The 27,088-nt window shown below is 40.9% G+C and overlaps 1 protein-coding gene across 1 annotated transcript in view; it reads left to right on the top strand.

Annotated features, from left to right (window-relative positions):
- ROCK1 (Rho associated coiled-coil containing protein kinase 1) overlaps window positions 1-12,337 on the top strand; it is a 92,153-nt gene extending 79,816 nt beyond the window's left edge. Inside the window, exons 29-33 of the mRNA XM_075213392.1 lie at window positions 4,569-4,657; window positions 6,014-6,092; window positions 6,221-6,482; window positions 8,116-8,320; window positions 10,422-12,337. Coding sequence (XP_075069493.1) covers window positions 4,569-4,657; window positions 6,014-6,092; window positions 6,221-6,482; window positions 8,116-8,320; window positions 10,422-10,425 — 639 coding nt within the window. The 3' untranslated portion in view covers window positions 10,426-12,337. The remainder of the gene's footprint in view (window positions 1-4,568; window positions 4,658-6,013; window positions 6,093-6,220; window positions 6,483-8,115; window positions 8,321-10,421) is intronic.
- Window positions 12,338-27,088: the final 14,751 nt, after the last annotated feature.

Raw genomic sequence — 27,088 nt, 5'->3', positions numbered from 1 at the left:
TAGGACTGAATCCATGCTGTTCCTACTGCTCGGGGACGTTATATATAGGAGTTTGATCAACACCTTTTATATTGTTTAGCTGTGCTCCACACAGTAACCCTAGGAGTAGATGATTCATGATCATGTTGATGTGACATTATTTCTGAGCAGCAGCAGTTATTTTCTATTTCTGCTTTATGATACCTTCTGCAAAATGAGTTTCCAACAAAGAGACCCCATAACTGCATATGCAAAAATGTATTGTTAAGGACAAAATAAAGAGGCGTTTTATGACTGTCTAACGGCATGGGGGCTGCAATGACAGCTTTGGATATATATCACTTGTAATACATAGCTGTCTATAACAAACACTGAGATGACATCTCTAACCATGATTTTTAGAACTGCAGTTATATTAAGTGTTACTAAGGAGTATGAAAGAGATCTCATGATCTATAAAGGCTTGTTCCCATCTATGCGCTATTTATCTGATTTTCATGCATGGACTAACATAAAAACACAGCGCTTTGGTTTCTATGAAATCTTTCCAGTCTTTTGCTTTTTCTAATGCAGAACTTTGTATTCTTCTGTACACGCACATTCTGTTGGAAACCCACATTAAAGCATCAACCGTGCACTGAAATCCCTTTTCGCTTTCATCTTATCTGGGGGACACTGCTATCATGGGGTAGTGTGATGGGAGTGGAGTTTGGCACTTAACTAGATAACTTGTTAATGTATCATGGTGACAAACCCCTCCCCTCTGCAACCCCCTGTAGCCTCTTCGGTTTTAGTTGAGGCCCAAGGAAGTTGGGCTTACTTATGCTAGGTAGTATATTTTTTTTTAGTTAAAATACTTTAACTTAATTTTCATTTTTTATTTTATTCTATACAGAAGTGTGCTCTGTCCTATCACACAGAGCACACTTGTTCAGGGAAAGGAGCAGCTGTCAGACAGAGCTGGACGGCTCTCGCTGACAGCATAGAAATTTTATCATCATCTTCTTTCTCAGTGCTGACAGGTGGCTTATATAAGCCACTGTCACACTGATCATTACCTGATTACCGGCGCTACCACGAGTGGTAGAGAGCGACGGTAATCAATAGTGTCGGAGGCTGCCATTCCTGGACTATACCAAGTCCCCCCTCCTCAGAAGAGGGGTGGGGGACTTGGTCTTTACCTATAGCGGCCACAGTTATAAGGATTGGCAATTACTGCTTAGGAAGAAGCAGTAAATCGCCATTGCTGGCACTACTATTTAAAGAGGAGCAAGTGCAGAATGGGCAGAGCTAGGATAATGGAGCTCCCCTACCTGCTGAGAAACTTTGGACTCTCCCAGGGCACCAAGAACTGCCTGGGGAAAAAGGCAGCAGCTACTTCTGAGGAGAACGAGCAGAGCTGCTGACAGACCTCTCCTGCTCCAGACATCTTAGCCTTATGGAAGTCTAAGTACCACTGAAATATTTTCTATATTCACTATATTATAAATAGGGGTGTATTAGAAAATGTAATTATTGCAAATAGCACAATATATAGTATACTACTTGCATAGATATTTCTTTTGCCTGACATACATAGTCTTTACAGGGATACTGTCTTTTGACTAGTGTTATGGAATAGTTAGTGTCTTCTGTCTATTTCTTGTGTAATTGCCTGTATTACAATTTATTGCTGTGACTCTGTTCCTTATAAAATGTCTGACAAGGGTAAAGCACCTTGTGCAAAATATTATACTTGTTCTAAGTGTAAAATTAAATTACCCATTGAACCGCAGGACCCGGGGGCGCTTTGTACTGACTGTGGTGGGGTTCCCATAGTAGCGCAGGCACAATCGAACGCACCACCAATAATGGAAATGCCAGCATGGGCTGCTGCCCTGGCGTAGGGAGTTGCCACATTGGTACAAATGTTTTCTAAACCGGCAGAGATTACGGCAGTTGCTGCAGTACTCCCTTCAACCTCTGGAACAATAGACCCCCTTGTTTCAGACAGGACCACGTGCATCAGAGTCCGTTGTCTTAGGACAGGCGGGGGATCCAGCCGTACTCTCCTTTGAAGCCCCTCTTACAGGAGAACTGGCTTTGTCTTCATCCTTGGTCAGAGGCCTAGATTGGTTAAACCGTTCTTGGATGCGTCAAGACATTGAAAAAAAAGCTACACAGACCTGCTAACCCCCTTCTGACCCTCTCTGATTCCGAGAGATCCTCAGAAGAGTAGGGCAAACTGATAGAGGATTCTGATTCCGCACAGGTTATGGACCCAGAGGAATCTTCCAGATATCAGGAGATTGACGACCTGGTGGTAGCAGTCCGGCAGGCATTAGGTCTTCTAGACCTAGGAGAGAAACGAGCTACAGATCAGAGTATCTTTAAAAAGGTCAGGAGACGGGCGATACGCTTTCCTCCATCAGTGGAGCTGAAAGAAATCACAGAAGCATCTTGGAATTAACTTGCTTGCAGGTTCGTTATTCCACAAAAGTACCTGGCTCTATACCCCTTAAAGGAAGATGACCTGAACTGTTGGGACCAGGTCCCAATTGTCGATGTGCCAGTGGCACGCTTAGATCGCCACACCACACTCCCTGTTCCAGGGACAGCCACCCTGCAAGATCCCACTGACCGTATGATAGAGGCTTTCTTAAAGTCAATCTATATTGCGGCAGGCACATCATTTAAACCCATATTTTCATCTGCATGGGTTGCCCTTTGCTATGGTAACATGGGCTGACCAGTTGGCAATGAGTCTGCAAGATTCAGACTTGCTTCTCCTTGCCCTACATTTCAAGGAGGCTTCAGGATACTTATATGAGGCTTCCCGAAACACAGCCTCCATCTCCTCCTTTATCTCCTCCTTTATCTCTGCAACGGTAGTTGTGGCCAGGAGGATCCTATGGCTGAGGCCCTGGGACACAGACACCGAATCAAAGAAATCTCTGGAATCTCTCCCTTATTCAGGTGGAGTACTAATCGGGCCTGAATTGGACAGCATAATTTGCGAATGGAATCCCTAAGGTCGGTTATCAATGGACTGGAAGCAAACCAGTTCATGGCATCAATAGACCTCAAAGACGCCTATCTCCACGTACATATCTGGAAGACACATCAGGCCCTCCTCAGATTCACAGTGGGACCTTCTCACTACCAGTTCAGAGCTCTCCTATTTGGCCTCTCAACAACACCAAGGGTGTTTACAAAAATAATTGCAGTAATGGTGGCTTGTCTTCATTCCATAGTTGTGCACACTCCAGTTTTGGCCGTAGTGTTCTACGTGCCGGGCTGTCAGAGCGGTCCCTCCCTTAAGGGGGCTGCTTTAGAACATCCCTATGGTAGCAGTGTCCCATAGATAAGATGAAAGAGAAAAAAGGATTTTTATAGTTACGATAAATCCCTTTCTCTCATTCCATCTGGGGGACACTGCATTCACTCCCTTCTGCTCTACGGCTGTTTGGTCTCTGGTTGTTTGACTCCCCTTCCTTGGGGCTTTATACTTGGACTGAAGAGGCTAAAGGGGGGTTGCAGAGGGGAGGGGTTTATCAGCATGATAAATTAACGGGTTAACTAGTTAAGTGCCAAACTTCACTCCACTCACACAACCCCATGGTACCAGTGACCCCAGATGGAATCAGAGAAACGGATTTATAAAAATCCTCTTTTACTGTTTTTGGGGGGAAAGATATTTTTGTGTTTTTGAGGGGTTTTTTTTGACATGCAAAATCCATTGAAACCATTTCAACAGTTAATTTTAAGTAATTCAGTTCACTCTATGCAATAGGAGTCTGCTTTCTGGAAGACAAGGCAAGAGTGAAACATTTCCATTGCTGATATTAAGGGCGTGTGCATACAAGTCTCTCTTCTGTCTTTTTCACATAGAGAGCTCTGATCTTTAAGTAGTCACCAATACAGTGGCAAAGTATTTAACACAGCGGGGTCAGGGGGAAAAAAAACTGGTTTTATTTTCTCTTACCCCCTTCCATCATGTGGTTTGGTAAATCAGGTTTGTGTGCGGTATAGGATTTTATTCCTTAGAGATCAGTGGTCTCAGAGTAGCTGTCCACCTATAACAAATGTAACATTTATCTATTATTGTTATGGGTTGTAATGTACCACAGTGCTAGACAGTGGGGAAAACAGGATATACATAAAACAGGGACATATAAAGCAGATTAAATAAATGCAAGCATGAAAACACAGGCTAGGGAGGGCCATGATCATGAGAGCTTACATTCTAATTGGAGGAGAGCACAGCTGAAATGAGGAGTGTGGCTCAGAGTGGAGGTTGTTACCATTTTTGTATCTCAATACATATAATTGGAAAACAGAGTTGCCTAAAAGGTAGTAGTGTTCATGCAGGTTAACTCTAGGCATGTTAATACTTAGGTGGCAAACTACAGTACTCACACACTGCTATTTAGAAGGAGCAATATTTTTGATTGATGAAAACCCTGAGCTGTTTAAACCAAAATGCCAAGTTGCGCTTTGTATTCAGGCAATGTTAATTGTCTTTCTATGCCAGCACCATTATTAATAATGTTTCTACTCTATAGCATATATTTAGATACAGATTAACTTCTTTTCCCTCTTCAATAAAGTATGTTGTGGTGAGCAGTAAGAAGATACTATTTTACAATGATGAGCAGAATAAAGAACAGTCCAACCCATCCATGGTACTAGACATAGAGTAAGTATTGATTTACTTTGGATATCAATGAAAAACTATGACATAAGAGTACAAATTTTCAAATGTACTAAAACATCATAGTGTGTTTATCATCATGATGAGCAACTTTTCTTATCTGTTGCATCCATTATCCTAGACTTTGACATGAGAAAATTACTCTGTGCCCTTCTCTTTGGGATCTTCAGAATAAATCTCAATATCTAATAATCATCATAATTTATTTATACGGCTCCACTGAATCTGTAGTGCCGCAAATTCAACAAACAATAGACCTAAGTAAGGGACTAGAGAAACCGTAGAATTAGTAAATATCAGTACAAGAGACTATAGAGAAAGCAAGAAGACACAACTAGAACAAAGGTAACATTGCAAAAAGGATGAGGCAATAGAGACGGTCAAACTTTTGACATAACGGAGCGTTTGGAAGTTTGGGTGGGGCAGGGACTGTGGGGAGCAATACAGGAAGAGTCCTGAAGGTGGGAGTGTGAGGTGGTGGTAGGTGATGAGGACAAGCGAAGGTCATTGACAGAACATAGTGGTCGAGTAGGAGATTATTTCTTGACAGTAGGTTGTTTTCTTACTCCTTCTGATGGAGGGAAAAGTTGAGTAGTGAATCCTTTATTTTTAATATAAGGGTATATTTTAATAGTTAAAGGCTGAAAGACTAAATATGTATTAAGTTAGGCTGGGTACACACTACAGTGTTTTCAGCCAATTATTAGGCCGATTAAGCGCTAAGTGACCGTTTGGCCTGATTTTGCATTAGTTTGTATGCTGCAACGATGAACAGTTATCGTTCCAAAGCTCATCCTTTGTTTCATTTGATTTATAAACCGGACTAAAATTCTCATTCAACATTGGAGCGATGTCGTTCCAATTCTGCAGTGTGTATGCACTCACAGCAGTGTCCATAGATCTCTATGGAGTGTGAAGAGTCACAATCTTTTCAACCGATGGTTATTACAGATAAAGAGCACAGATCTAAAGGTAAAATCGTGGAGAATGCCATGCTGTTCTGGGATTTTTTTCCTTTTTTTTTTTTTGCAGTTAGTAAAATTGTTAAAAATGTTGCATCGGTAGAAGTTTTCTGTAGTGTGTACCCAGCCTTAGGTTTCATTGCTGATCACTATGTTACCCTTGAGGTTTAGCAATCCACAAGGCAGGTTTTAACAGAATAGAAACCCACAAATCCTTTAAATAACTTACCCCACATAACCCTTGTATGTAAAATAAGCAGCTGATGTTAGTGTATGCTGTACTTTGCTCTTATTTTATATTTACCACCGAGTATCAATTGCAAAGATCTAAATTTTAATTTATTTATCTCATTACACTTTTTTTTTTTTCTGTTTTCAGCAAGCTTTACCATGTACGACCTGTTACACAAGGAGATGTTTACCGAGCAAATACTGAAGAGATTCCTAAAATATTCCAGGTAAGTAGTTTACGTTTGCCTATCTTTTACATGTTGTTGACCCATAAATGTCTCTGAAAGACCATGGGATGGTTGTCTGACCTGTTCATGGCACTGTAAAGTCACACTCAATGTTTCCATTCTGTCAGATACTTTATGCCAATGAAGCAGAATGTAGGAAAGACCTGGAATTGGAACCAGTGCAGCAGATGGAGAAAACAAGTTTCCTCAACCACAAGGGACACGAGTTCATCCCTACACTTTATCACTTCCCAGCAAATTGTGAAGCTTGTTCTAAACCGTTATGGCATGTTTTCAAACCGCCTCCAGCACTGGAATGCCGAAGGTGCCATGTTAAGTGCCATAAAGACCACTTGGATAAAAAGGAGGAACTCATAGCTCCCTGCAAAGGTCAGTGCAGAGACGTAACTTGTGGCTGAATTACGTTTCCATCCATGCGTGATCTATTCTGCCGTTCAAGTGTAACTTGTCTTTTCAACTTTCTGTTTGTTAGTCTGAGTCTAAATCTGTCTTTGGGGCATTTGTGCGATGGAGGTATCTACAGATAGTATCTAAGTTCTGTAGTTTTAAGATGGAAAAGCAGAGACACCAGTTGTCCCCACTAACAGGACTAGTTCATTTATGCTTTAGAAAATATCAAATTGAGAGTATCATACAGTTAAAAGGGAAAGTTCATATGTTTGAAAGAAATGCTATAATTCTCTGTCTGATGATTTAAAATAAAGAGATGGCTCCACTAGTGGGAAACGGCTCATTGAAGAGTCACTCACCTGTAAGTGGCATATTTCTTGCAGTCGTGTCCATTCTTATCTGAACATGTACAAAAGACTCCTTTGTTTAAAAAGTCTTAACAAAAATTCCCTTAAACTGTGTCTTAAATTTATCTCCTAACTCAGGCAATTACTGTGTTGAAAACAAGATGAAAAAAAAGAAACGCAAGTATATCCTCTCTAGAGTAAAATACCACCAGAAAACTATATTGACATTTATGTTTAAAATTTATTACACAATACAATATCATTAAAAACACAAAACATATAAAATAAAATATATTCCATTCACATGCCAATAAATAGGACCAGACCGATTATAAGTTGTATTCAAAAGAGGATCACCTATAGTGGAAAAAATTATATCCATTGTCCATTATCTCTGAACAAATCTCTGAGGAAACCATGCTATTACAGTGGAAAAATGCGTCTGGTATATTGCATTCCCTGTCAAACAATATGGATAGGACCTAAGGTGAACTTTTTTACTGGATGTGATATGCTGAATATTTCAATCGTTATGAGGACCTGATCACCACTCTAGACGAGTACCGCTTGGTATTGTGCCCAAAGGAGGGTAAGATCACGGTGGACAAACTTATGTTTACTAGACTGTGGAATAAAAAGACTTGTTATGCGGTTTCAATGGGCAGAATGTGGAAACCGCTAATAGAACTACATGAGTCAGATGGATTGATGGTGATTACTTCTGTTAGTGGCGCACAGATTAAGTGGATATCCAAGTGACTGTGATCTGCAGCAAGCGTGAATGGTCCTTCGATTTTATATAACATTATATTAATCCAGAAGTCCGTTCACAGATTATTGCCACTGGATATAATTTTTTCCTTTAAGTGCACTATAGGTGATCATTTTTTTGAATGCAACTAATCATAATCAAACTGGTCCTATTTATTGGCATGTGAACTTAATTTATTTTATGTTTTTAATGATATTGTATTGAGTAATATGTCAATATAGTTTTCTGGTGGTATTTTACTCTAGAGAGGATATACTTGCACTTCTCTTTTTTTTATTTTGTTTTCAATTGTTATGAAGTTGAATCACAACAACTTGTGTTGAGTAGCTGCGTATACCCCATCTATGGTGTAAACAGTGGTTTTGTTTACAGTGTATATTTTTAAGTTGTTCTTTATTCCTCTGATTGAGGATTTAACAATTAGCGCTTGGTTTTATTATTTATCTATTGTCTATAGGGTTAAAGTTTTACAATTAATGTTTTGTTTTGTCAGTGAGTTATGATGTGACATCTGCTAGAGATATGCTATTGCTGGCGTACACTCAGGATGAACAGAAAAAATGGGTGTCTCATTTACTGAAGAAAATACCCAAAACGCCACCTTCAAACTTTGTCCGTGTGTCCCCAAGAACTATGTCTACTAGATCGACAAACCAGTCCTTCCGAAAACCAACAAAAACTGGTTCTGGAAAAGCCAGGTAAGAACTCTGTTACTATTTGCTTCAATATAAGACTTGTAGAGATTCAGTACTTGCTCTGTAACTTGTTGACAGTTGCATCGAGTCCATCCAGTTGGCAGTCGGTGTACAGCATTAGTAAAACCTAACTTAAAATACACTGTGTCCATTGAGTTTTTTGTAAATTTATAAGTGCTGATACCTTTTATTTTTTGTTTGCTCGTCTCGAAACTTCCTCTGGTTCTCCGATGTCCTCAGTTGTGGTGCTGAAAACTACCACATATTGAAGATGCAGTGTAACTAGTGCCTTATACAATGTTTTAATCGCATACATTAGCCCATCTTTTAATGCATGCTAGGATTTTCCAGCTGTTACCTGGCTATTTGGCTTTCTCTTTATTTAGTATTCATAAGTGCATATTCATCTCCATTGTCCCCAATTGTATTAATGTACTTGTTAAGTAGCATAGTTATTATCACACCTGGGTGAATAACTCTCCATTTTTCTACTTTACATTTAATCCACCATGTGGTGGTTACTGAACCCATTTTGTATAAGTATATATGTATGTAGCAATTTATTATCCTGTTCTGTGTTAACCCCACATAGCTCAGTGTCATCTTAAAAATATAGACACTTTACTTTCTGTGCCATCTACGGTCATTAATAAAAATATACAAAAAGGTCTGAGACTGTCTGATACTAATCCCTTTGGTTCATCACTAGTAACATCAGTCCATTCTGAATTTATTTAATTTAACTTTTACCCTTTCTCTTTTTACCAGTCATCTATCCATATACATACTTGTTCCCCTAGACCTGGTACTCTCCACTTATGTACCAGGCTATTGTGTGGAACAGTATTAAATGTTTTCCGAAAATCCAAATGTATCACACAAATTGAACAAGCAACATCCAGTTTGAAACTTACATCCTCATATAATGACTCATTTATGAAACCAGTCTGATAATGTTTTCAAATTATTTCTAAAAAATGTGCAGTGTCACATCACTCAGAATAATATACTCATGACACAAGTCAGGCTCATGTGTCTGCAGTTTGATTTTGTTTGTTTGTTCTTGGTTTTTTTAGGACATATGGAACTAACCCATATATGCGGGTGTCCATAAATCTAAAATAGTAGTAGCCCATCCATTAATAAATTTAGTCCCTTTGGCACATCTGGGCCAGATGCTAATCTTGTGTAGGCATAATTACACATTGTTGTCTTGTTGTAGAATAGTAACATGTGACCGCTGCTTCCTTCCTAGCCCCTCTTAAACTATACGCTGTACCCAGAGCATCCAGGCTATTACCAGTATGTGTTTTACCCTTCACTACTCTTATTCAGATCTTCACAGAAACAGTCATTGCCCTGGTTGTCAGTGGAAGTGTACTGCAATGATACTCCTCATCTGAAATCCTAATATTAGTAAATTTGTCATATTTATTGAGGACTAATATTTATCGGGCATAGCCTTTCACATTCTTCCCTCTTTCCCTTCCTCTAGATGTAACCCATCTACCTACTTTAGGCTCCTATTCTCGCATTTACCCACCTCTTCTACAGGGTTCCTGCTCAGTCAGTCCCAAACGCCATGTGGTCAGTAGACCTCTGTGTTGCTCATTTAGATCCAGAATCTGGGCTTGCAGATAAACAACTTCCTCACATATTGCATAGCAGCATTAACCATCAAACAGTTGTCCAGAAGTGCATGCATAGCACAAGATGTACACTCAGTGGCATTACAATCAAGGAGCACTGTCTGCTTCTTACTTAGGCTACAACAGAAAAATTACTTATCTACACGTAATTAATGCAATATATAGTACTACAGAGTATTCATCTAGTAGTGTTCGATTACCAATAGACGAATTACCTCTAATTATATCAATAAGAAAAATAAATTGCAAGCCTTTAGAGAAACTTGCCACAAACAAGAGAACATAAATGTGTACTGTGCTTTCATACTTTTAACTGTGTTTAACTATGGCTTTGTGTTTTCTGCAATATTCAGTCCATTACCAGGATTATTAAACTTGCACAGCTCAGAAATGTTTGATTTTGCTGTTAAGGTTTAGTCTCGCAGTCAATTTTTACTTTGGTTCCTGTCTTCCAGCTAATCATCGTATATCGCTGTTTGCGTTTATGAAGCTGCTCTTCCACATGACGGACTGGTTCAGAGAAGCTGCTATTTCCATCAACCGCAATATCACAGGCTACAGGGTTGCTTTGCTTTTCAACTACCCCATGCTTAGGCACAGAAAGAATGCTGTGAGAGTCCTTTATAGGTTTGCCGAAAGACTGATAAGACAAATTATATTACTATGTAATGCAAGTAAAAGGATAGAATATGTATGTATATGTGTGTGTATATATATATATATATATATATATATATATGTGTGTGTCAAATCAGTATACGTATATTCTTTGGATATCAACGAGAGCCTGTTGATTATGATGGACTGCAGCTTATGCACTGGTGATGTTTCAAGCAACTACCATGCGTGGATAGCATACAAGTATATCTCAAAATGAGGACAGAAATCCCTACACAGTCTCCATCTTCTTGAAGACTACATATTCAACTTGCAAGAAGCTAAGTGACCACTTGAACTCTAGTGCCTTCACTTTACAGCTCTTAGCAGCCTTACGGCAGAAGCACATGCAGGAGGAGGGATCCTGTTTTATGCTTTGCAAAATATTATACAGCTATTCATCAAGGTGAAAGGTCAACTTGTTTGTTTTTTAACTATGCATTTTTATTTTGTTTTGCCAAGCCATATTGATTTGTGTTTTAATATATAGAGGCATTAGAAACTAACAGTACAAAACAAAGGTTTTACGCGTGTTTTGAATACATCATTTTGTTTGTATTGTATTGCCTTACAATTTTTAAAGATAAGCAACGTTAACTTAACGGACATATAAAATATGTATGCACTGTGTGAACTTGTAAATTATTTGTTAGAACACTTTATTGGGTATTGCTTTGTTCTTTTAGTGCCTTACTTCAATTATTTTACTGCCATGTTTTTAGTGTATGGGCACAAAATCTAGTTTTCTGAAAGTAATACCCATCCCCATGCACAGGCTTTTATCAACCTCAACTATGTCACGCTTTTATTACAGGGAGGTTGAAAGGTTATTTGTAGTAAGAAGCCGGAAAAGATTTCCTTTAACAAAGTACTTGTAAGAGAAGACTAAAAATATATTTTGATGTCCGTTTTACATTCCTAGTAGGCGTACCCATTATTTCCAGGGTTTTTAATGGCTGGTTTGCTCCATATTGGAGTATATCGGCATTTTAGCCAACCTCTGGCCCACCAATTGAGGGACCAATCAGGCTTTCCGCGCTCTTGCAGGGCTCTGCGGTTACTGTTGACCATCAGTTGCTATGCCTGTCCTGCAAAAGAACACGAAAGCCAAGTCTCGAGCTGGGCTGAAAGGAGGCATGGCTGGTAACATGCTGGTGCCCATTCCTTACAATTGCAGTTATGTAAACCATTATTATAGGGAGGAGGATGTCCCCTTCCAGATTTGTTTGCTTTCCTTTCAGAAATTGTTATGTAAGACATATCATGTGATTCGTGAACAATCACTGAAGTAAACTACCTGCTAAGGTTTGTGTTTTATAGAATATGCTGAGCATACGAGCAGTTGAAAGCATTAAAATAAAGTTTCACATTGTTATAAACCCTTGATAATATAGGGATTCTAATATAAATGTTCCTGCTTGTTACCAGGGACAATTTAAGGTTTGGGCAATAATGGTTTTATTTTTATTTGTTTTTTTGTTTTTTTTTACCAAATACCTCCTCAGTAATTTATAATGGCTTTGCAGTTATGTGTATTAAACAAAAATATAAAAACAAAAAAAAGCACTGGAAACCTGGTTCGTCTGAAGGCAATTTGCATGTTTCAAGTGGTATTGAAATCCGCACTGATGGATATGTAATAATAAACATATCTGTTATTAATATGCTAATGACTGTGTGATCATTTGAAAAGAAATAAAACCTATTTATAGAACTATTGCTTCCAAATTATTAATGCTTGTGATTTAAGTACATTTGCTTGATATTAACTGTTAGTGTTTTGTTTGCATTACACAGTACTGCTGCTGTTGTGCCATTTTGTAGAATAAAAATAAAGTTCCATGAGTTTTAGTACCTTTTTATTCTTTTTGTTTTTAGCACATTTACTGCAGACTACTACCATGGCACAGTAGCCATCACTATAGCACAATACATTTGTTTAATGCTTTTTTTTTTTTTTTGTAAAAGCGTATTTCATAAATAACCCAAACACAACAATGAGACTCCAGTCTCTCCCCCCTCCGCTCTATACTCAACGCGGCCGCAAGACTCATCTTCCTCTCACGCCGCTCCTCCTCTGCCTCCCCTCTCTGCCTCGCCTTACACTGGCTCCCCTTCCCCTACAGAATCCTTTTCAAACTCCTCACCACCACCTATAAGGCTCTCTCCCACTCTACTGCCCCTTATATCTCTAACCTACTCTCCATTCACACTCCTGCCCACTCCCTGCGCTCAGCCAATGATCGCCGCCTCTCCTCCACTCTTATCACCTCTTCCTACTCCAGAATCCAAGACTTTTCCCGTGCAGCCCCCCTTCACTGGAATGACCTCCCTCGTTCCATCCGTCTCTCTCCTACTCTGTGCTCCTTCAAACATGCACTGAAAACCCACATTTTCCTTAAAGCCTACCAACCATCTACTTAACCCCCTCATCTCCTCCGCTCGTTCTCTCCCCTTGTGCCTGTTCTGTTTTCCCTCCCTTAGGATGTAAGCTCACATGAGCAGGGCCCTCTTCCCTCCCGTCTCCCTACCTGTTCTTCTGCTCCGTGTTTATTGCATTAACCAGCCTGGAGTTTCTGAAGTACTGGTATTTTTTGTTTATTGTTTTGTACTGTTTCACCCTGTATAGTGTACTGTTTGTATGGTGTACGGCGCTGCGGAAATCTTGTGGCGCCTAACAAATAAAGGATAAAAATATATATATATATATATATATATATATATATATATATATATAATAATTTGATATTTAAACCCATTTAGTTTGTAGTGCTGTCATCAGTGAGGAAATATCACAATGAGAACATTCACCTGGTAATTCCGGAGTGTTGGTCGGATAGATGCCATTCACGCACTGGCCAGAGATGACTTGGGAAAACTTACATAATCTTCTTTCGTCGAACACCTTTAAAAGTTGTATCCAGTAGAAGTTGTGCAGAACAACAAAGGACACTACAGGTATTACAACACAGCCACCTAGTTCGTTCAGGGTATATCCACATAATCACTCTATGGAGTGATCTGAAAAATATTCTGGTTGTACCTCAGAAAAGGCTTGTGAACAACTGCAGTAAAGATTAGGAAGGATAAATAATTGGTGTCTAGCTCATACAAGGAAATGAATTGTAAGATGTTACACAACTTTTACATTGTTTATGGGTATGGCCAAAGGTTCGAGAGTTTTGGGACACTATACAGAAATATATAATATCAATGCTTAAAATATCATTTACTGTAACGTGTGATAGGGGATCTGGAATATCCATACAATAGAAATGAACCATCATATGTTACCTGATGGGTAACATAATTATTTAATTAAAGTTAGAAACTGCCTTTAATAAAGCAATACTGCTTTAATTGATTAACAAATATCCCAAAATTAAGTATGGTGGTTAGTAGGTTGTCATACTTATTCCAAATAACAAAGAAAAATTGACAGGTACATTTTTCAATACTTGTTCACCATATATACGTTGCATACACAAAGGATCTTCAACAAAAAAAGCTTTTTAGCTAATGTTGTGGTAGAGTTTGGAATTATCATCTGGTAGAGCCTGTCTTTAATTTTGGTTTAAGATTTCACTCAGATTAGGATTTACTTGACGGTTTATGAATGACCATGATTAAATGAGTCATACATGCAAGTATGGAACACTAGTTCAAAATTTTGTTTATTTATAAGTGTGACATTACACAAATCTTGCAAAGTTTGTTATTGTAGTCCATAAGATTCAACATGTAAACTTTTATTCATGGTTTGTTTATGTACATATGTTTCTATGTTGGGAACTTCTAATAAAATAGTGTGCAAAAAAGAAAGATAAGGAAACAGCCAGTCTGTTAGAAGAGTGGCCTTGTGTTCTGCTTCCCATATATAGTACAGGCAGCCACTGTGCCATTCTGCCCATGCATGAAAAAAATAAAGGCAGCACTTGGTGACCCACTGGTCACACATGTAATATTGCCAGCTCCCTGTGCCCCACTCCCTGCTCATGATTATACAGGCAGTGCCTTCTCCCCACTGCCAACGCATAATAATAGAGGTTGCTCTTTGTTTTCCTCTGGTCACACGATCATATTAGCGGCACCCTGTATTGTAAGCTTGGGATCGCGATCCATGCACTTTAATTTCTAGTCGTCTTTTATAGTTGGTAAAACGGTTGATTTTCTTTTATTCATGACATTAAAAAAGAATAGTAATACATTTTACAGCAATGCAAATATGTTTTAGTGACCAGCTGTTTGAGATTTGTACATGTATTAGTGCTTCCATTTTCATCTACAATCCCAGTTGAGTAGTCTCTGCTTGGTGTATACTTTTGTACTAAGGTGCAACTCCCTGCTGTATATTGCGCCACACATTTGTCCGTCCAATAATAACAATAATAATTGGAACATCTTATATCATGTTTATCTATTCGAAGAACTACCAAAGAAAGCCAAACTTGTCTTTGAAAAACTGCATAGAATGTGCAGTTGCTTAATTAGTACATTGTAAGATTTTTTTTTGTTGAATGGGCCTCAGTTTTGCAAACGAGGCTGAAATAATGCAACTCATTATATGGTAATCGGAAACACCACAAAGGTCACCCCTGAAATATACTTCCACATCATCTGCACAGACAGCATTCACTACTTAGGAATTTAGAAGCCATGTAATACCTGCACACAAACTATACCCAATGGACTGAAACATCACAGTGCAATTTAAATTGCTAAATTCTATTAAAGCATGGGGAATGTCCTAACAGTAATAATTCAACTGTAACTGTTTAAAGCGGAAGCATCAACCATTTGGAGCCCATGAGTGGCAAACATTGAATACAATAGTTTATGTATTTCATGGACTGATGTTATACAGTTTAAATTATAACTACAATAAGTCCCATTGTGTCTGTGCTAAGCATATAAGGACAATGTATCTGGTTATGAAATGAATGTAAACCGTGCAATATAAACAGTTGAGCTGCAGATTGTCTTATATTCTGTTTCCTGCTATGTCCCCTGGAATTGGGGGGGGGGGCTGCAAGACATTTGCTATATTAGGTAGAGTAGGAGTTTAGTCACTTATAGCTTGTTTACAATATACTACTCCCCTACTATGCTGCTCCTTTCTGGAAGCAGCCTGTTTTTAAGTGCCCAGGAGATGGGGCATGTTTTGTATACTGTAGATAGGATGTTTCATTTTATTATTTATTTATTTTTCTTCCTTTTACTGGGTGTCGGCACAAGGGTCATGTAAAGACCCAGTGAGTGAACAGCCTGTTGGCTTCTTTCACTTTGGGTCCATGCATAGGAGTGAGCAGCCTGTCTGCTTTACTTGCCCCAAACCATTGCTGGCAGTCGGGTTGTGCGTGCCATCCCCTTGTAACGAGCAAGCAGTTACATAGCACTGATATTCAGCAGCCGGGAGTGAAGCAGTCAAGCCTCTCCTTCCGATCCGACTGACTTGCCGGCACCTTCCCTAGACAACAAGCATTAAGCTGCGGTGAGGAGCGAGCAGGCGATTGCTCTCTATAGAAACGGCTGGATTAACAATGGGTCTGCCTCCCCACAGAAATAGGCCCAGGCCAGCCAGGAGGGAAGAATACATACATGGACATACAGTGTATTTATATATAGTTATAGATAAATTCAAGTTTTATTTATTTTTCTTAAGTTTTCAGCACCCTATAGTTAATTCAATGTTAAAAATCTGAAAAGCATTTTTCATGTATGCTTCTGTTAAAGCACTTTATAAATAAAAATAATCAGCGATTGTTTGTATTTTTGTCTTCAATGGTCAACAAGCTAACATACCTTTACCTCTCGCCTGCTCCAATTCCATCAGGATAGTCCTGATTTTAGGGGATTATCCTGATCAGTCAGGAGCTTATCCAGGTATGAGGGACCACTGGGACGTATTTCTACTTTTCACTTTACATACATGCTGTGTGAGCCAGTTTAGTGGAGCACTCTTTGTATAAAGGAAGATGTGAGGGGGAGATACACACACATATCTATCTATCAGTGTGCAACACTGACTGGATCACTTATAAATAACTTATTTGTAGCTGGATTATGTAGAAATAATTTATTGTAGGATTGTATTTCAATCAGAGGTGCAGGCACCAATGTATAATTTGAAATGCACTTACTGTGTTACATTGGGATGTGTTTTGTATGCAAGTATCATTGTTTAGGTTTGTAACTTTGCTAGAGGAAGTCTGTTTGCTGATAGCAGGAAATGCTAAGTTGGTCTTTATGTGAAGTGACAAACACCTGTTTAGCCTGTATACCCAGCATGAGCCTGGCTGCCTGGCGTGGCTGCATCTCCCTTAATGCAAGCATCAAGTTTTAGCATATAACAGAGTAGTGTAAATATTGTTAGCTTTGCCTTGCATGTAAATTCATGTTTGGGAAACATATATTGTATCCCGATACTAAAAATAACTCTGACCTCAGGGGCTGGCTTAAGCTGTCAGGCTGTTTCCAAACTGTACAAAAAGAGAGACTTTGTACACTGAAATGGATCATCATTCTTGTTCTATCTGACCAGATTACTGGTACCTTCAATCAGTGTGACTGCAAATAATCATCACTTGCTTCAAAGGCCTGCTTGAAAATGTCTTTCATGCTCAAAACACTGTGACCTACAAATTAGACTCAAAATCAAATCTGTTTCCGGCTGTCTGAGGTCTGGACTCAGCTTCCCAGCACAACTGCTCTGCCCGCTACCCAGCAGCTCTGGGCAGTGTGATTGGACAGGGGGGATCCATCCACAGCAACCCTGATCCATAGTGAGTGGTACTCTAGCAGTGACAGTTACCCAGACGGAACCTGGTACTGCATACGGGTAAGGAATCCATTGGTGACAGCATTTGTAAGCCCACCCACCCCCCCTACTGCGGCTAGAGGGCGCATTTGGGATAACGAAAGGGAACGATGGCAAAGTAAGCCCAGTCAGTTTCCAGCAACAACAAACAAGGTGGCATAGGTGGTCCATCCTGTCACAGACACCATTTATTATAGCATCATGCCTTAAAAGGGGACTTCCAAGGGTAAGGGACCAGCAGGAAAGTCTGTGCAGCAATATACATGTGTGAAATGTAATGTAAAGTCATCTTGTGAACAGTCTAACCCGGACACCCTGTGTGCAACGTGCAAAGCTAAGTGCCGTGATCAGCGTGTGCCCGCCCAACTGCTGACAGCCATGGAGGCGAGGTCTATAGTCAAACTTGCAAGGGTGATGTCACCATCCACGGAGATAGGTGAACTTCCTTCTTTAAATGTATCACACATGCAGTCCACAGCCTCTGCTTCTGGTCAGTGGAACCTCAAAGGCTGAAATAGACTTGGCAGTATCCCTGGTGGAATTTTCTCAAGACTCAGCATGGGCTTCCTCCTCCTTAGAACATCTGCTCACAGTGCCACAGCGTACTTCTGGTAAACAATTCTGACGGTTTTTCTGCGGAAAATGGCGAGCTGCTCCTAGAGTCTGAAAGGGAGGATGCCTATTGCCCAGAGAACACCTCCACAGCACATAGTGTGGATAATTTAATCCTGGGGATTAGACACACTCTGGGGTTCACGGAGCCTGGGGTTAAGGCTGGGGACCCCTCTGCTTTCTCTTGTTTCAAGAGACAAAAGAAGCAGATTGTTTAACCAACATTTCCTCAGCTGCTAGAATTAGTGGCTGAAGCCCATCAAACCTTTCCAAATGCCGGGTAGATGTCTATCTAATTCCAGTAGAGAGGTCTGCTAAGTGGGCGGGTACTCCCAAGGTTGATACTCCAGTAGCTCGGCTTACCACCACCATGGCTATTCCAGCACAGGGCACGGTTTCTCTCTGTGACCCTACAGATAAGCAGAGTGGAGAAGAAAGTCACATTTCTTATGTAGTGGCGTGTAGTTTGTTTAGACTCAACATGTCTACAGCCTGGGTGAACAAGTACATTGAGCTATGGGCAGAGCAATTGGCTAAGGGCCTCCAAGACAATGTGTCAAGAGCGGACTTACTGACATCAGCAGAACATATTCAGGAGGCCTCAGAAAATGTGGAACAGGCATCCTTGAATGCAGTGTCAATTACTTCCAGACTTCCAGGGCTTGTAATTGCGATCTTGGTCAGCGGACGCAAACTCCACATGCACATTAGAATCCCAACCGTTTCACTGCCTCACTTTGTTTAGCTCCGTAGTACAACATGTCATTCAGTTGGCCACTGAGGCAGGAGCTCTTTGTTGCTCGTTTGCTCCCCAATCAGTGACAGGCCCTTTCGCACCTTTGGCAGAAGGGCTCCCTCTATGAACAGACCTCTGCTTCAAGAAGGGGGACATCACAGAGGCCAGGGCTCAGGTAGATGTGGACCTCCAAAGCCCAGTGACAAGACCACAGCATGATGCGATCACTCGCCACAACGGCATGGTGGTGGCTGTCTGCTCCGCTTCCAGAACCAGTGGCGGTCATCAACCACAGATGCCCAGGTGCGGGGATTGTGACTCGGGGTCATGTAATCCACCTGATGCAGTTTTCTGCGTGTCTGTTCTTCACCACATCCCTGCCCTCTTATGTGCTCAAGTGTGCACTTCAGGTAGCCATTAAAAAACTGCTCTCCTCGAGGGTATCGTTCAAGTTCTGCATCCAGATAGAGGTTTGGGGTTTTACTCCAACCTCTTCCTGGTTCCCAAACTGAACATGCAGACCCTCAAAAAACAGGTCCGCTTACTTTGATTTTGGATGTAATCTCTGCACTCTGTGATTGCAGGTATGGAACAATACGAATGCCTTGCATCCATCGACATCAAGGATGCTTACTTACACATACCCATTTGGGTGGGACACCAATGTCTCCTCCGCTTTGCAGTAAAATGCCACCATATTCAGTTCACGGCCCTGCACTTCAGCTTGGCGACAGCCCTGCTGGTGTTCAACAAAATGATGGCCATCATGGCGGGTCTAGGTCTGTGGCCCCAGGGGGTCACAATCGTACCCTATCTGGATGATCTATTACTGAAGGCTCCATCCACATCAATGCTCTTGCAACACGTTTAGCTAACGTGGCTTTCTGGAAGCTCACAGCTGGGTACTAAACTTATGCAAGTCCTCTCTCAGTCCCCAACAACAGATGCACTTTCAGGGTCTCACCTTCAACACGGTTACTCAGAGGGTGTACATCCCAGAGGACAAGATTCTCCTTCAAGGTCTCCTGGCATGGAGACAGATCTCTTCTCAGCTGTATGAAGCTGCTGGGATCGATGGTATAAGTATTTGTGCAGTTCCACTATTGACCTCTTCAGAGAGAGATCCATCAGAAATGGTCCGGATCCCCCCTACATTTGGACAAGCAGATCATTATCCTGTCCAGTGTGGTGTGCCTTTCACTTTTGAGGTTGCTAACCAGAGCCAATCTGGATAACGGCCAGTCCTTTTGTACATGGGCATGGACTCTGGTCACCAAAGATGCCAGCCCAGCTAGCTGGGGTGGAGTTGTTGGTCCTCTCCAGTTTTATGGATCTGGTCTACTCGGGAGGCAGCACTGCCTGTCAATCTGCTGGAACTGGGGGCGGTTCACATAACCCTGGTCCAGGGGGCAGCAGTTAATGACCAGGAAACCTCTCGGGATCCAAACAGACAATGCCACAGCTGTAGCTTACCTAAACCATTAGGGGGGGAACAAGCAGCACTTTGGCGATGCAGGAGACAGCATGTCTTGGGTGGAGCGCCACGTTCTGGTGAGCTCGTCCATCTTCATCCCAGGAGTGTAAAACTGGAAAGCTGATTTTCTCAGTCGAAACAAGGTCCACCCCGAGGCATGGTCCCTCCAAGAGGAGGTTTTTGCCCTTCTGGTTCAGAAGTGGGGCTGGCCAGAGATAGACCTCATGGCATTCTGTCTGAACTTCCAAGTCCCTCTATACTGTTAACAGTCCAGGGATCAGGGAGCAGCTTACACGGAAGCCTTTACTATTCTGTGGTGCTTCAGGCAGGTGTACCTATTCCCACCCATTTTCAATACTCCCGCGGGTGCTCAAAAGCTAAAAAGGGCTCCAGACTGGCCGTGCTGAGCCTGGCACTCGGACATTCAGGGAATGGCGGTAGGCTCTCCCTTCCGGCTACCTCCCAGTCCAGACATTCTGGTTAATTTTCTCTTTATTGCCATCGTGAGGATACCACCCTTAGCTGGGATGGCAGTTACCCTCTGTGGGATTCAACTCATTCGGGTAGACCAGAATATATCCAAAATAAGACTTTATTACGACAGCACAACACCACAAGACATTCACAAGTTACAGGGTAATTGGTAGCATGTATCCTCCAGCAGCCTCTTGCAGTCAGCACTCCAAAGTAATTATCTCTTTCTCTTTCAGGGTCTTATCCTCCCTCAAAATTACCACTACCGCTTAGCAAAACAGTTAGGGTGTCCCCCCAGCCTGGGATACTGGTTCAACCCGACCCTTTTATGGTAGGGTTTCCTCAAGCGGCACCACAATGCCTGGCCCAGAGTCCTTTTCGCTGATGTCTTGTATACCAGGATCCTCCAAACCAGAATAGCTCCCCTGGCATTCTCCTCTCCCTATATTATTTTCTGTATACCCAGGAAATAGGGTCAAATGTTTCAAACCTCCCCTTACAGAAGGGGTCTCCCAGTCAACACTTTAGCTGCTAGACATACTGTCCCTGTTATCTTGATTATACAATAGAATGGCTTGACTCAATTCGCTGTTTTGGCTGGATACACTACACATGGGGTTACAATAGCACATCAAGGAATGACACTGCACGCTTACAGGAAACAATAAGACTTTTGACACATTATATCAGCAGTATTACACAATATAAGTCTGTGATACCTTTTGATACAATTACATTTATATTGATACATTTCCCCATGCTATTTCAACCAATATATTACTGTGGAGGCACATTGCATATCATTTAGAAGTTCTAACCTCATTACCTCTCAGATTACCTGTTGACCAAGCTAATTAACATGGGCTGCCAACTAGTTAACTCAGACATTATTCTGATTACAAAACAAATCTCAGCTGCACCTCATACAATAGACATTTGGGACAAATGGTAATTACATTCGCTAACACAAGCAAAATGACTGCTGCTGTTCTGCTATTTTCACACAGTATGGCAATATTCTTGTGTGTGTTAATGAGTGTTGAGAAGTTAAGAGATAAAATAAAGAGTTAATAAATCTACATAGTCACTGAGTACAGTGTTGAGATTGAGGCTATCTTTCAGACGGTAAGGCCTAATGGACTTTATGGATAGTGGAACTGCGGGGCCACTCGCGATTGATTGCGCACTGCGGGATGCATTCAACTTGAGAAAATTGGACTTGTGTACTGCAGGGTCCAGTTCTTAAAAAATAAAGATGAATATAAAATATAATGAGCAATTTATGTACTGCGGGGGATAAATCCTCAGTGAAGTATGAGAAATAGATTGTCCATAGGTTTAGATATGTTTGTAGAACTGCGGGGCTACAAAACAAAAATGTGTTTTTTGAGTGATTTGTGTAAGGCTGTATGAATATGACTAATCATTGTGATAAGCAGTTTCCAAGTGCAGGGTCCTTTGATAAAAATATTTTGGATAATGTGCAAACACAAATTGAAAAATCAGCAAACAAAGTTATTGACATACTGAAGTATTGTTTGACAGAGTGAAAGGGCTAAGAACTGATAAAAAAAAAAGTGTTTAACAGTCACCTAATTCTGATCTAGGCGATTCTGAAACAGTTATGTCTGAAAAGACACATGATAACAATAAAATAGTTGGAGAATTATCCTAATACAAATAATTTAATAGGGAGTGGCTGCAATACCAGAAGTAACCGCAGGAGCTGCTTTAGTATATCAGAAACCGTTAACTGTAAATTTAATTTAAAACAAAAAAAAAACAAAAAACTCATTTGTTAGGTTGTCAGAAATTTATTATGGGTCTTGGAAATTTCCATGCCTGAGGGACATTGTTCAATTTTGTGATAATTCTAAATGCTGTGCATGAATGACATTATGAAACTTGTTGACAACACTACCTGGTTTCTACATAGGGCGCAGGGGACGGCAGAGCCCGCAATAACCTAACCCAGCTTTCACCAATATATGCTCATCAACTTTAGAGTACACCTGAGATTTGGGACCAGATAGTCTAAAAGTCCCCCCCCCCCCCCCCCCTCCCTCCTCTGTGAGGTGATATGTGGACTTATGTGATCTAGCCGATGGTATACGGTGTACTTTGCAGGACTAACATACCTCAATATCTGTCATTTATAGCTATCCGGAACATTCACTGGAAGTTTGATTATTTCTATTGTTTTGATTTGCTGTACCTGTATATTTATACATATGACCACGGCATCAGTGTTTTACTATTTCTAAATGACGTTGGTTGAGACATAATGATGTCACTCCCTTGGAACATTGTGTCGCAATAATCTTAATTATGTTGTTGCTTAAACATGTTTTGTGTGTCTTGTACATTATGTGCATGATCAACACAACTTTGATGTCTGTACACTTTGTACTTTATTTGAAAATCAATAAAACAGACGTTTAAAAAAAAAATAAAAAAAAAATCCTTATCACCACCATCATCACCTGCAACGGTCCGGTGTGCCAGAAAACCAGCCCTCTCTACCTGTCGATATATTCACCAGAGGTTCATTTAAAGAATTCCCACATTTCTTGGTCAGTTTTCACTGATCTGCTAGTTCTGGAACTGCATGCTGAATGTTATTGATCACTACTTTAAAATGGGTGCAGAGGGGCGTGTAAAGAACAAAGGTAGGCTGCAATCTCCTTATTGCAGCCCTTCTTGGTCTATACTGTCACACCAACTTATGCAGCTTCACACAGCCCATGGCTTTCATTCAGAGCAGTGAGATGAATGACAAGCCCAGCTGAATGGGGCAGCGCCCAGGGCTCCGCTATGGGGAGTGCTGGATAGAGTGATTCTTTTACACTGCTTGTTCATACAGCTTTAAAAAAAAATACACACTCAGTGGCCACTTTATTAGGTACACCTTTCTAGTACTGTGTAGGATCCCATTCTGCCCCAGAATATCCCGATTTCTTCATGGCATGGATTCGACAAGGTGCTGTAAACATTCCTTAGAGATTCTGGTCCATGTTGACATGATATAATCATGCAGTTGCTGCAAATTTGTCAGCTGCACAGTCATGGTGCAAATCTCCCGTTCCACCACATCATAAAGGTGCTCTATTGGATTGATATCTGATGACTGTGAAGGCCATTAAAGTACACTGAACTTATTGTCATGGAAGCAGCTTGAGATGACGTGTGCTGTGACACGACACGTTACCCTGTTGTAAGTAGCCATTAGAAGATGGGTTTACTGTGACCATAAAGGGATGCAGAGGTCAATATCAATAATCAGGTAGTCTGTGCTGTTTAAAAAATGCCCAATTGGTATTAAGAGGTCTAATGTGTGCCAAGAAAACATTTCCCACACCATTACACCACCAGCCTGCACCATTGCCACAAGGCAGGATGGCTCCTTGGATTCATGTTGCTTATGCCAAAATCTGACCGTACTGTCTCCATGTTGAAGCAGAGATTCGTCAGACCAGGCGACTATTTCCAATCTTCATCTGTCCAGTTTGGTGAGCCTGTACTCACTGTAGCTTCAGTTTCCGGTTCTTAGCTGACAGGAGTGGAACCCAATATGGTCTTCTACTGCTGTACTCCACCGTCTTTAAGATTCGAGGTGCTGTGCGTTCAGAGAGTACCTTCTGCATACCACTGTTGTAACGCATGGTTATTTGAGTTACTGTTGCCTTCTAGTCAGTTTGAGCCAAGTCTGGCCATGTCCCTTTGACCTCTCTCACTAACAAAGTGTTTTTGCCCACAGAACTGCTGCTCACTGGATGTTTGTTTTAAAACAAAAGGCTTCATTCATGAAAACTAAGAGTCAAAGGTTATTGTAGCCCGGATGGCACTGTGGGTGACTTGTTCCAGTGGGTAAAACAGGCAAAAGCAGTTTAATAGCAGGGTGGCACTACAAGTGACCCGTTTCAGATGGTACAACAGATAAAGCACAGTTGCCATACAGCAGATTCCCTTTTCCTGGGGCCTAGACAGACAACCAACACGGTGTTCTCCCGGTTATGGGGCTTGGGATGGTTACCTAATATATTACATACACCTGGCACTGTAGGTGACCTGTTCAACAGGGTGGAACAGGCAAAAGAGGTATCTTGAGACTGTGTACTCCATTCTTGGGTTTAAAACAGGCAATTTATGCAATGTTTGCCCAGTTCTGGGTGAATTAACAAGAACTTTACCACAGCATCCTTAGAAAGGAGACATGGCACTTTAGCTGACCTGGTCCACAAATTAGTAAGAAAAACACACGTCAATTGATTGTATTTAAAAATGCAATAATTATTATAGAACCATGGCCGTAACTAGGGTGGTATTGCATGTACAACTGCCCAAAGTGCAAAGCTGAGGGGGACACCGGCTCAGATGTGGGGAGTGACTCATTGTCAGTACTCTGAGTGACAACAACAGAATGGCCCTGAGCCATTCCTCCCTCAAATTATTATGATGCCATCCGTCGCCAGCTTATTTTTTTCATTCTTCAGACGTGCTTCTAGTGTCTGGGCCCTGTCACAGGACCACCTACATTACTCTATGTGCTGCGTGTCAGAGATCTGTTTCTCCTCTCAAATCAGAAATCGAAGTGATCTGGTGGGTGAAGGGCTTGTCCCTGATTATTCCCGCTTTCCCAACTGGAGAAAAGGTGTGTTTTTTGGTGGGAATTAATATTATTTGGCTGTTGCTGGTGTGGTTTGAATGTAATGCGGGGCTATTGATTCTATGTAGGATTTAAAATGTGGGGGGCTAATAAATACATGTCGGAGCTCATTGGGGAAATTTGATTGCTATGAACACAGAAGAGCGCAGTCTGCCAACTGTTCAGATTCTAGTGAGATAGTTTCAATTTTGCTGAACTGTCCCTCACTGCCAGCACGTTGTTCGAACTGTCCTATTTCACAGTTTTGTTTGGGAAGATGGAGCCATGTGCATCCAACAGAGGTAAGCTATGCATTTACAATATGTTTGAAGGGGAAGGGTAGGGGGTGGGAGCTCACCTATCCTAGCAATGCCGTTTTATGATGATACAAAATGAATATGAATGAACTTTGTGAATGGACAGGGGCCAGAGAGGGTGGGAGGCAGTCTAATATTATTAAGGGCAAGGGATGTCCCCACAATAGGTTAAGCATGCCTCCGCTGGAGCTTACTTGTCTACTTTCTGGACCTACTCTCTGGGTGATCCTGGAGGAGAGGTTCAAGTGACATGTGTGAATTGGGTCATCAAGGCCACACTTACTTCACTAGAAAGTGAAGTGGGATATGGGAGGGTTGGCAAATATGCTCTGACGACACAAGGCATCCATTATCATTCCCATCAAGATGATAATGCACATGTGTTCTCTCTTGCCCAGGACACTAAGGGCTAGATTTACTAAGCTGCGGGTTTGAAAAAGTGGGGATGTTGCCTATAGCAACCAATCAGATTCTAGCTGTCATTTTGTAGAAGGTACTAAATAAATGAAAGCTAGAATCTGATTGGTTGCTATAGGCAACATCCCCACTTTTTCAAACCCGCAGCTTAGTAAATCTAGCCCTAAATGTCTAGTTATGGATCTGAGGAGGATTAGAAGTAAACTGTGTTGATTGTAAAATAAAATTGAACTATAGTGAATTCTTGGTTGACCACCCTAGTAATTATATGAAGATGAAAGATAATGAATGGGTTAAATAAACCATTTGATATTTTAAAAATACAGAAGAAATTATATGAAGAAATAATCAGCTGGAAAAAGCAGCAATAATATTAAATAAAATCAAGTTTTTTTTTTAATATAAATTACTGTGGCAGACTATACGAAGAATATTGGTATTTACTATTTTCCTTTCATACTGCTATTAATGATTTGTAATTCAGACATACCACGACAGGCACATGATGTAGTGGGCAGAGTGGCTTTAGAATGCCCCTCTGAGCTCTCTCTTCACTGTTCGGTCCTCCTTCTTTACCCCTCTGCTATCACATAACATGCTGAGAGCTGTAAGTCAGTGCATGTAGAGAGAGAGCTTCTGAAAAGGAGATAATTTGTAGGAAGATATATTCGGCCTAGGACTATCAGATGCATGCTTAAAATGTACATAACTTGTTAAAGAAAAAAGCTGTGTGGGACCGCTGCTTTAAGAAACAGTTGTAGAAAGCAATAAATAGAATAATATAAGATAAAATAATATGAAATATAAACACCTCCAACAGGTAAGTATATGTCATAACTCTCCGCCCAACCTTTACATTCAGGTAACAGAGCCTGTCCACGCCCCCGCATGCGAGTCCTCCACCGACAGGGGCGGTGTGACCAAATACATCCTGGTCCTTCCCCCATTCTATTCCGTATTTAACAAAGTTGAG

This window comes from Mixophyes fleayi, chromosome 5 (genome assembly GCF_038048845.1).
Source record: "Mixophyes fleayi isolate aMixFle1 chromosome 5, aMixFle1.hap1, whole genome shotgun sequence".
Taxonomy (NCBI): Eukaryota; Metazoa; Chordata; class Amphibia; order Anura; family Limnodynastidae; genus Mixophyes; species Mixophyes fleayi.
Note: the sequence above shows the minus strand (reverse complement) of the source record. Positions and strands in the feature narration are given on the sequence as shown.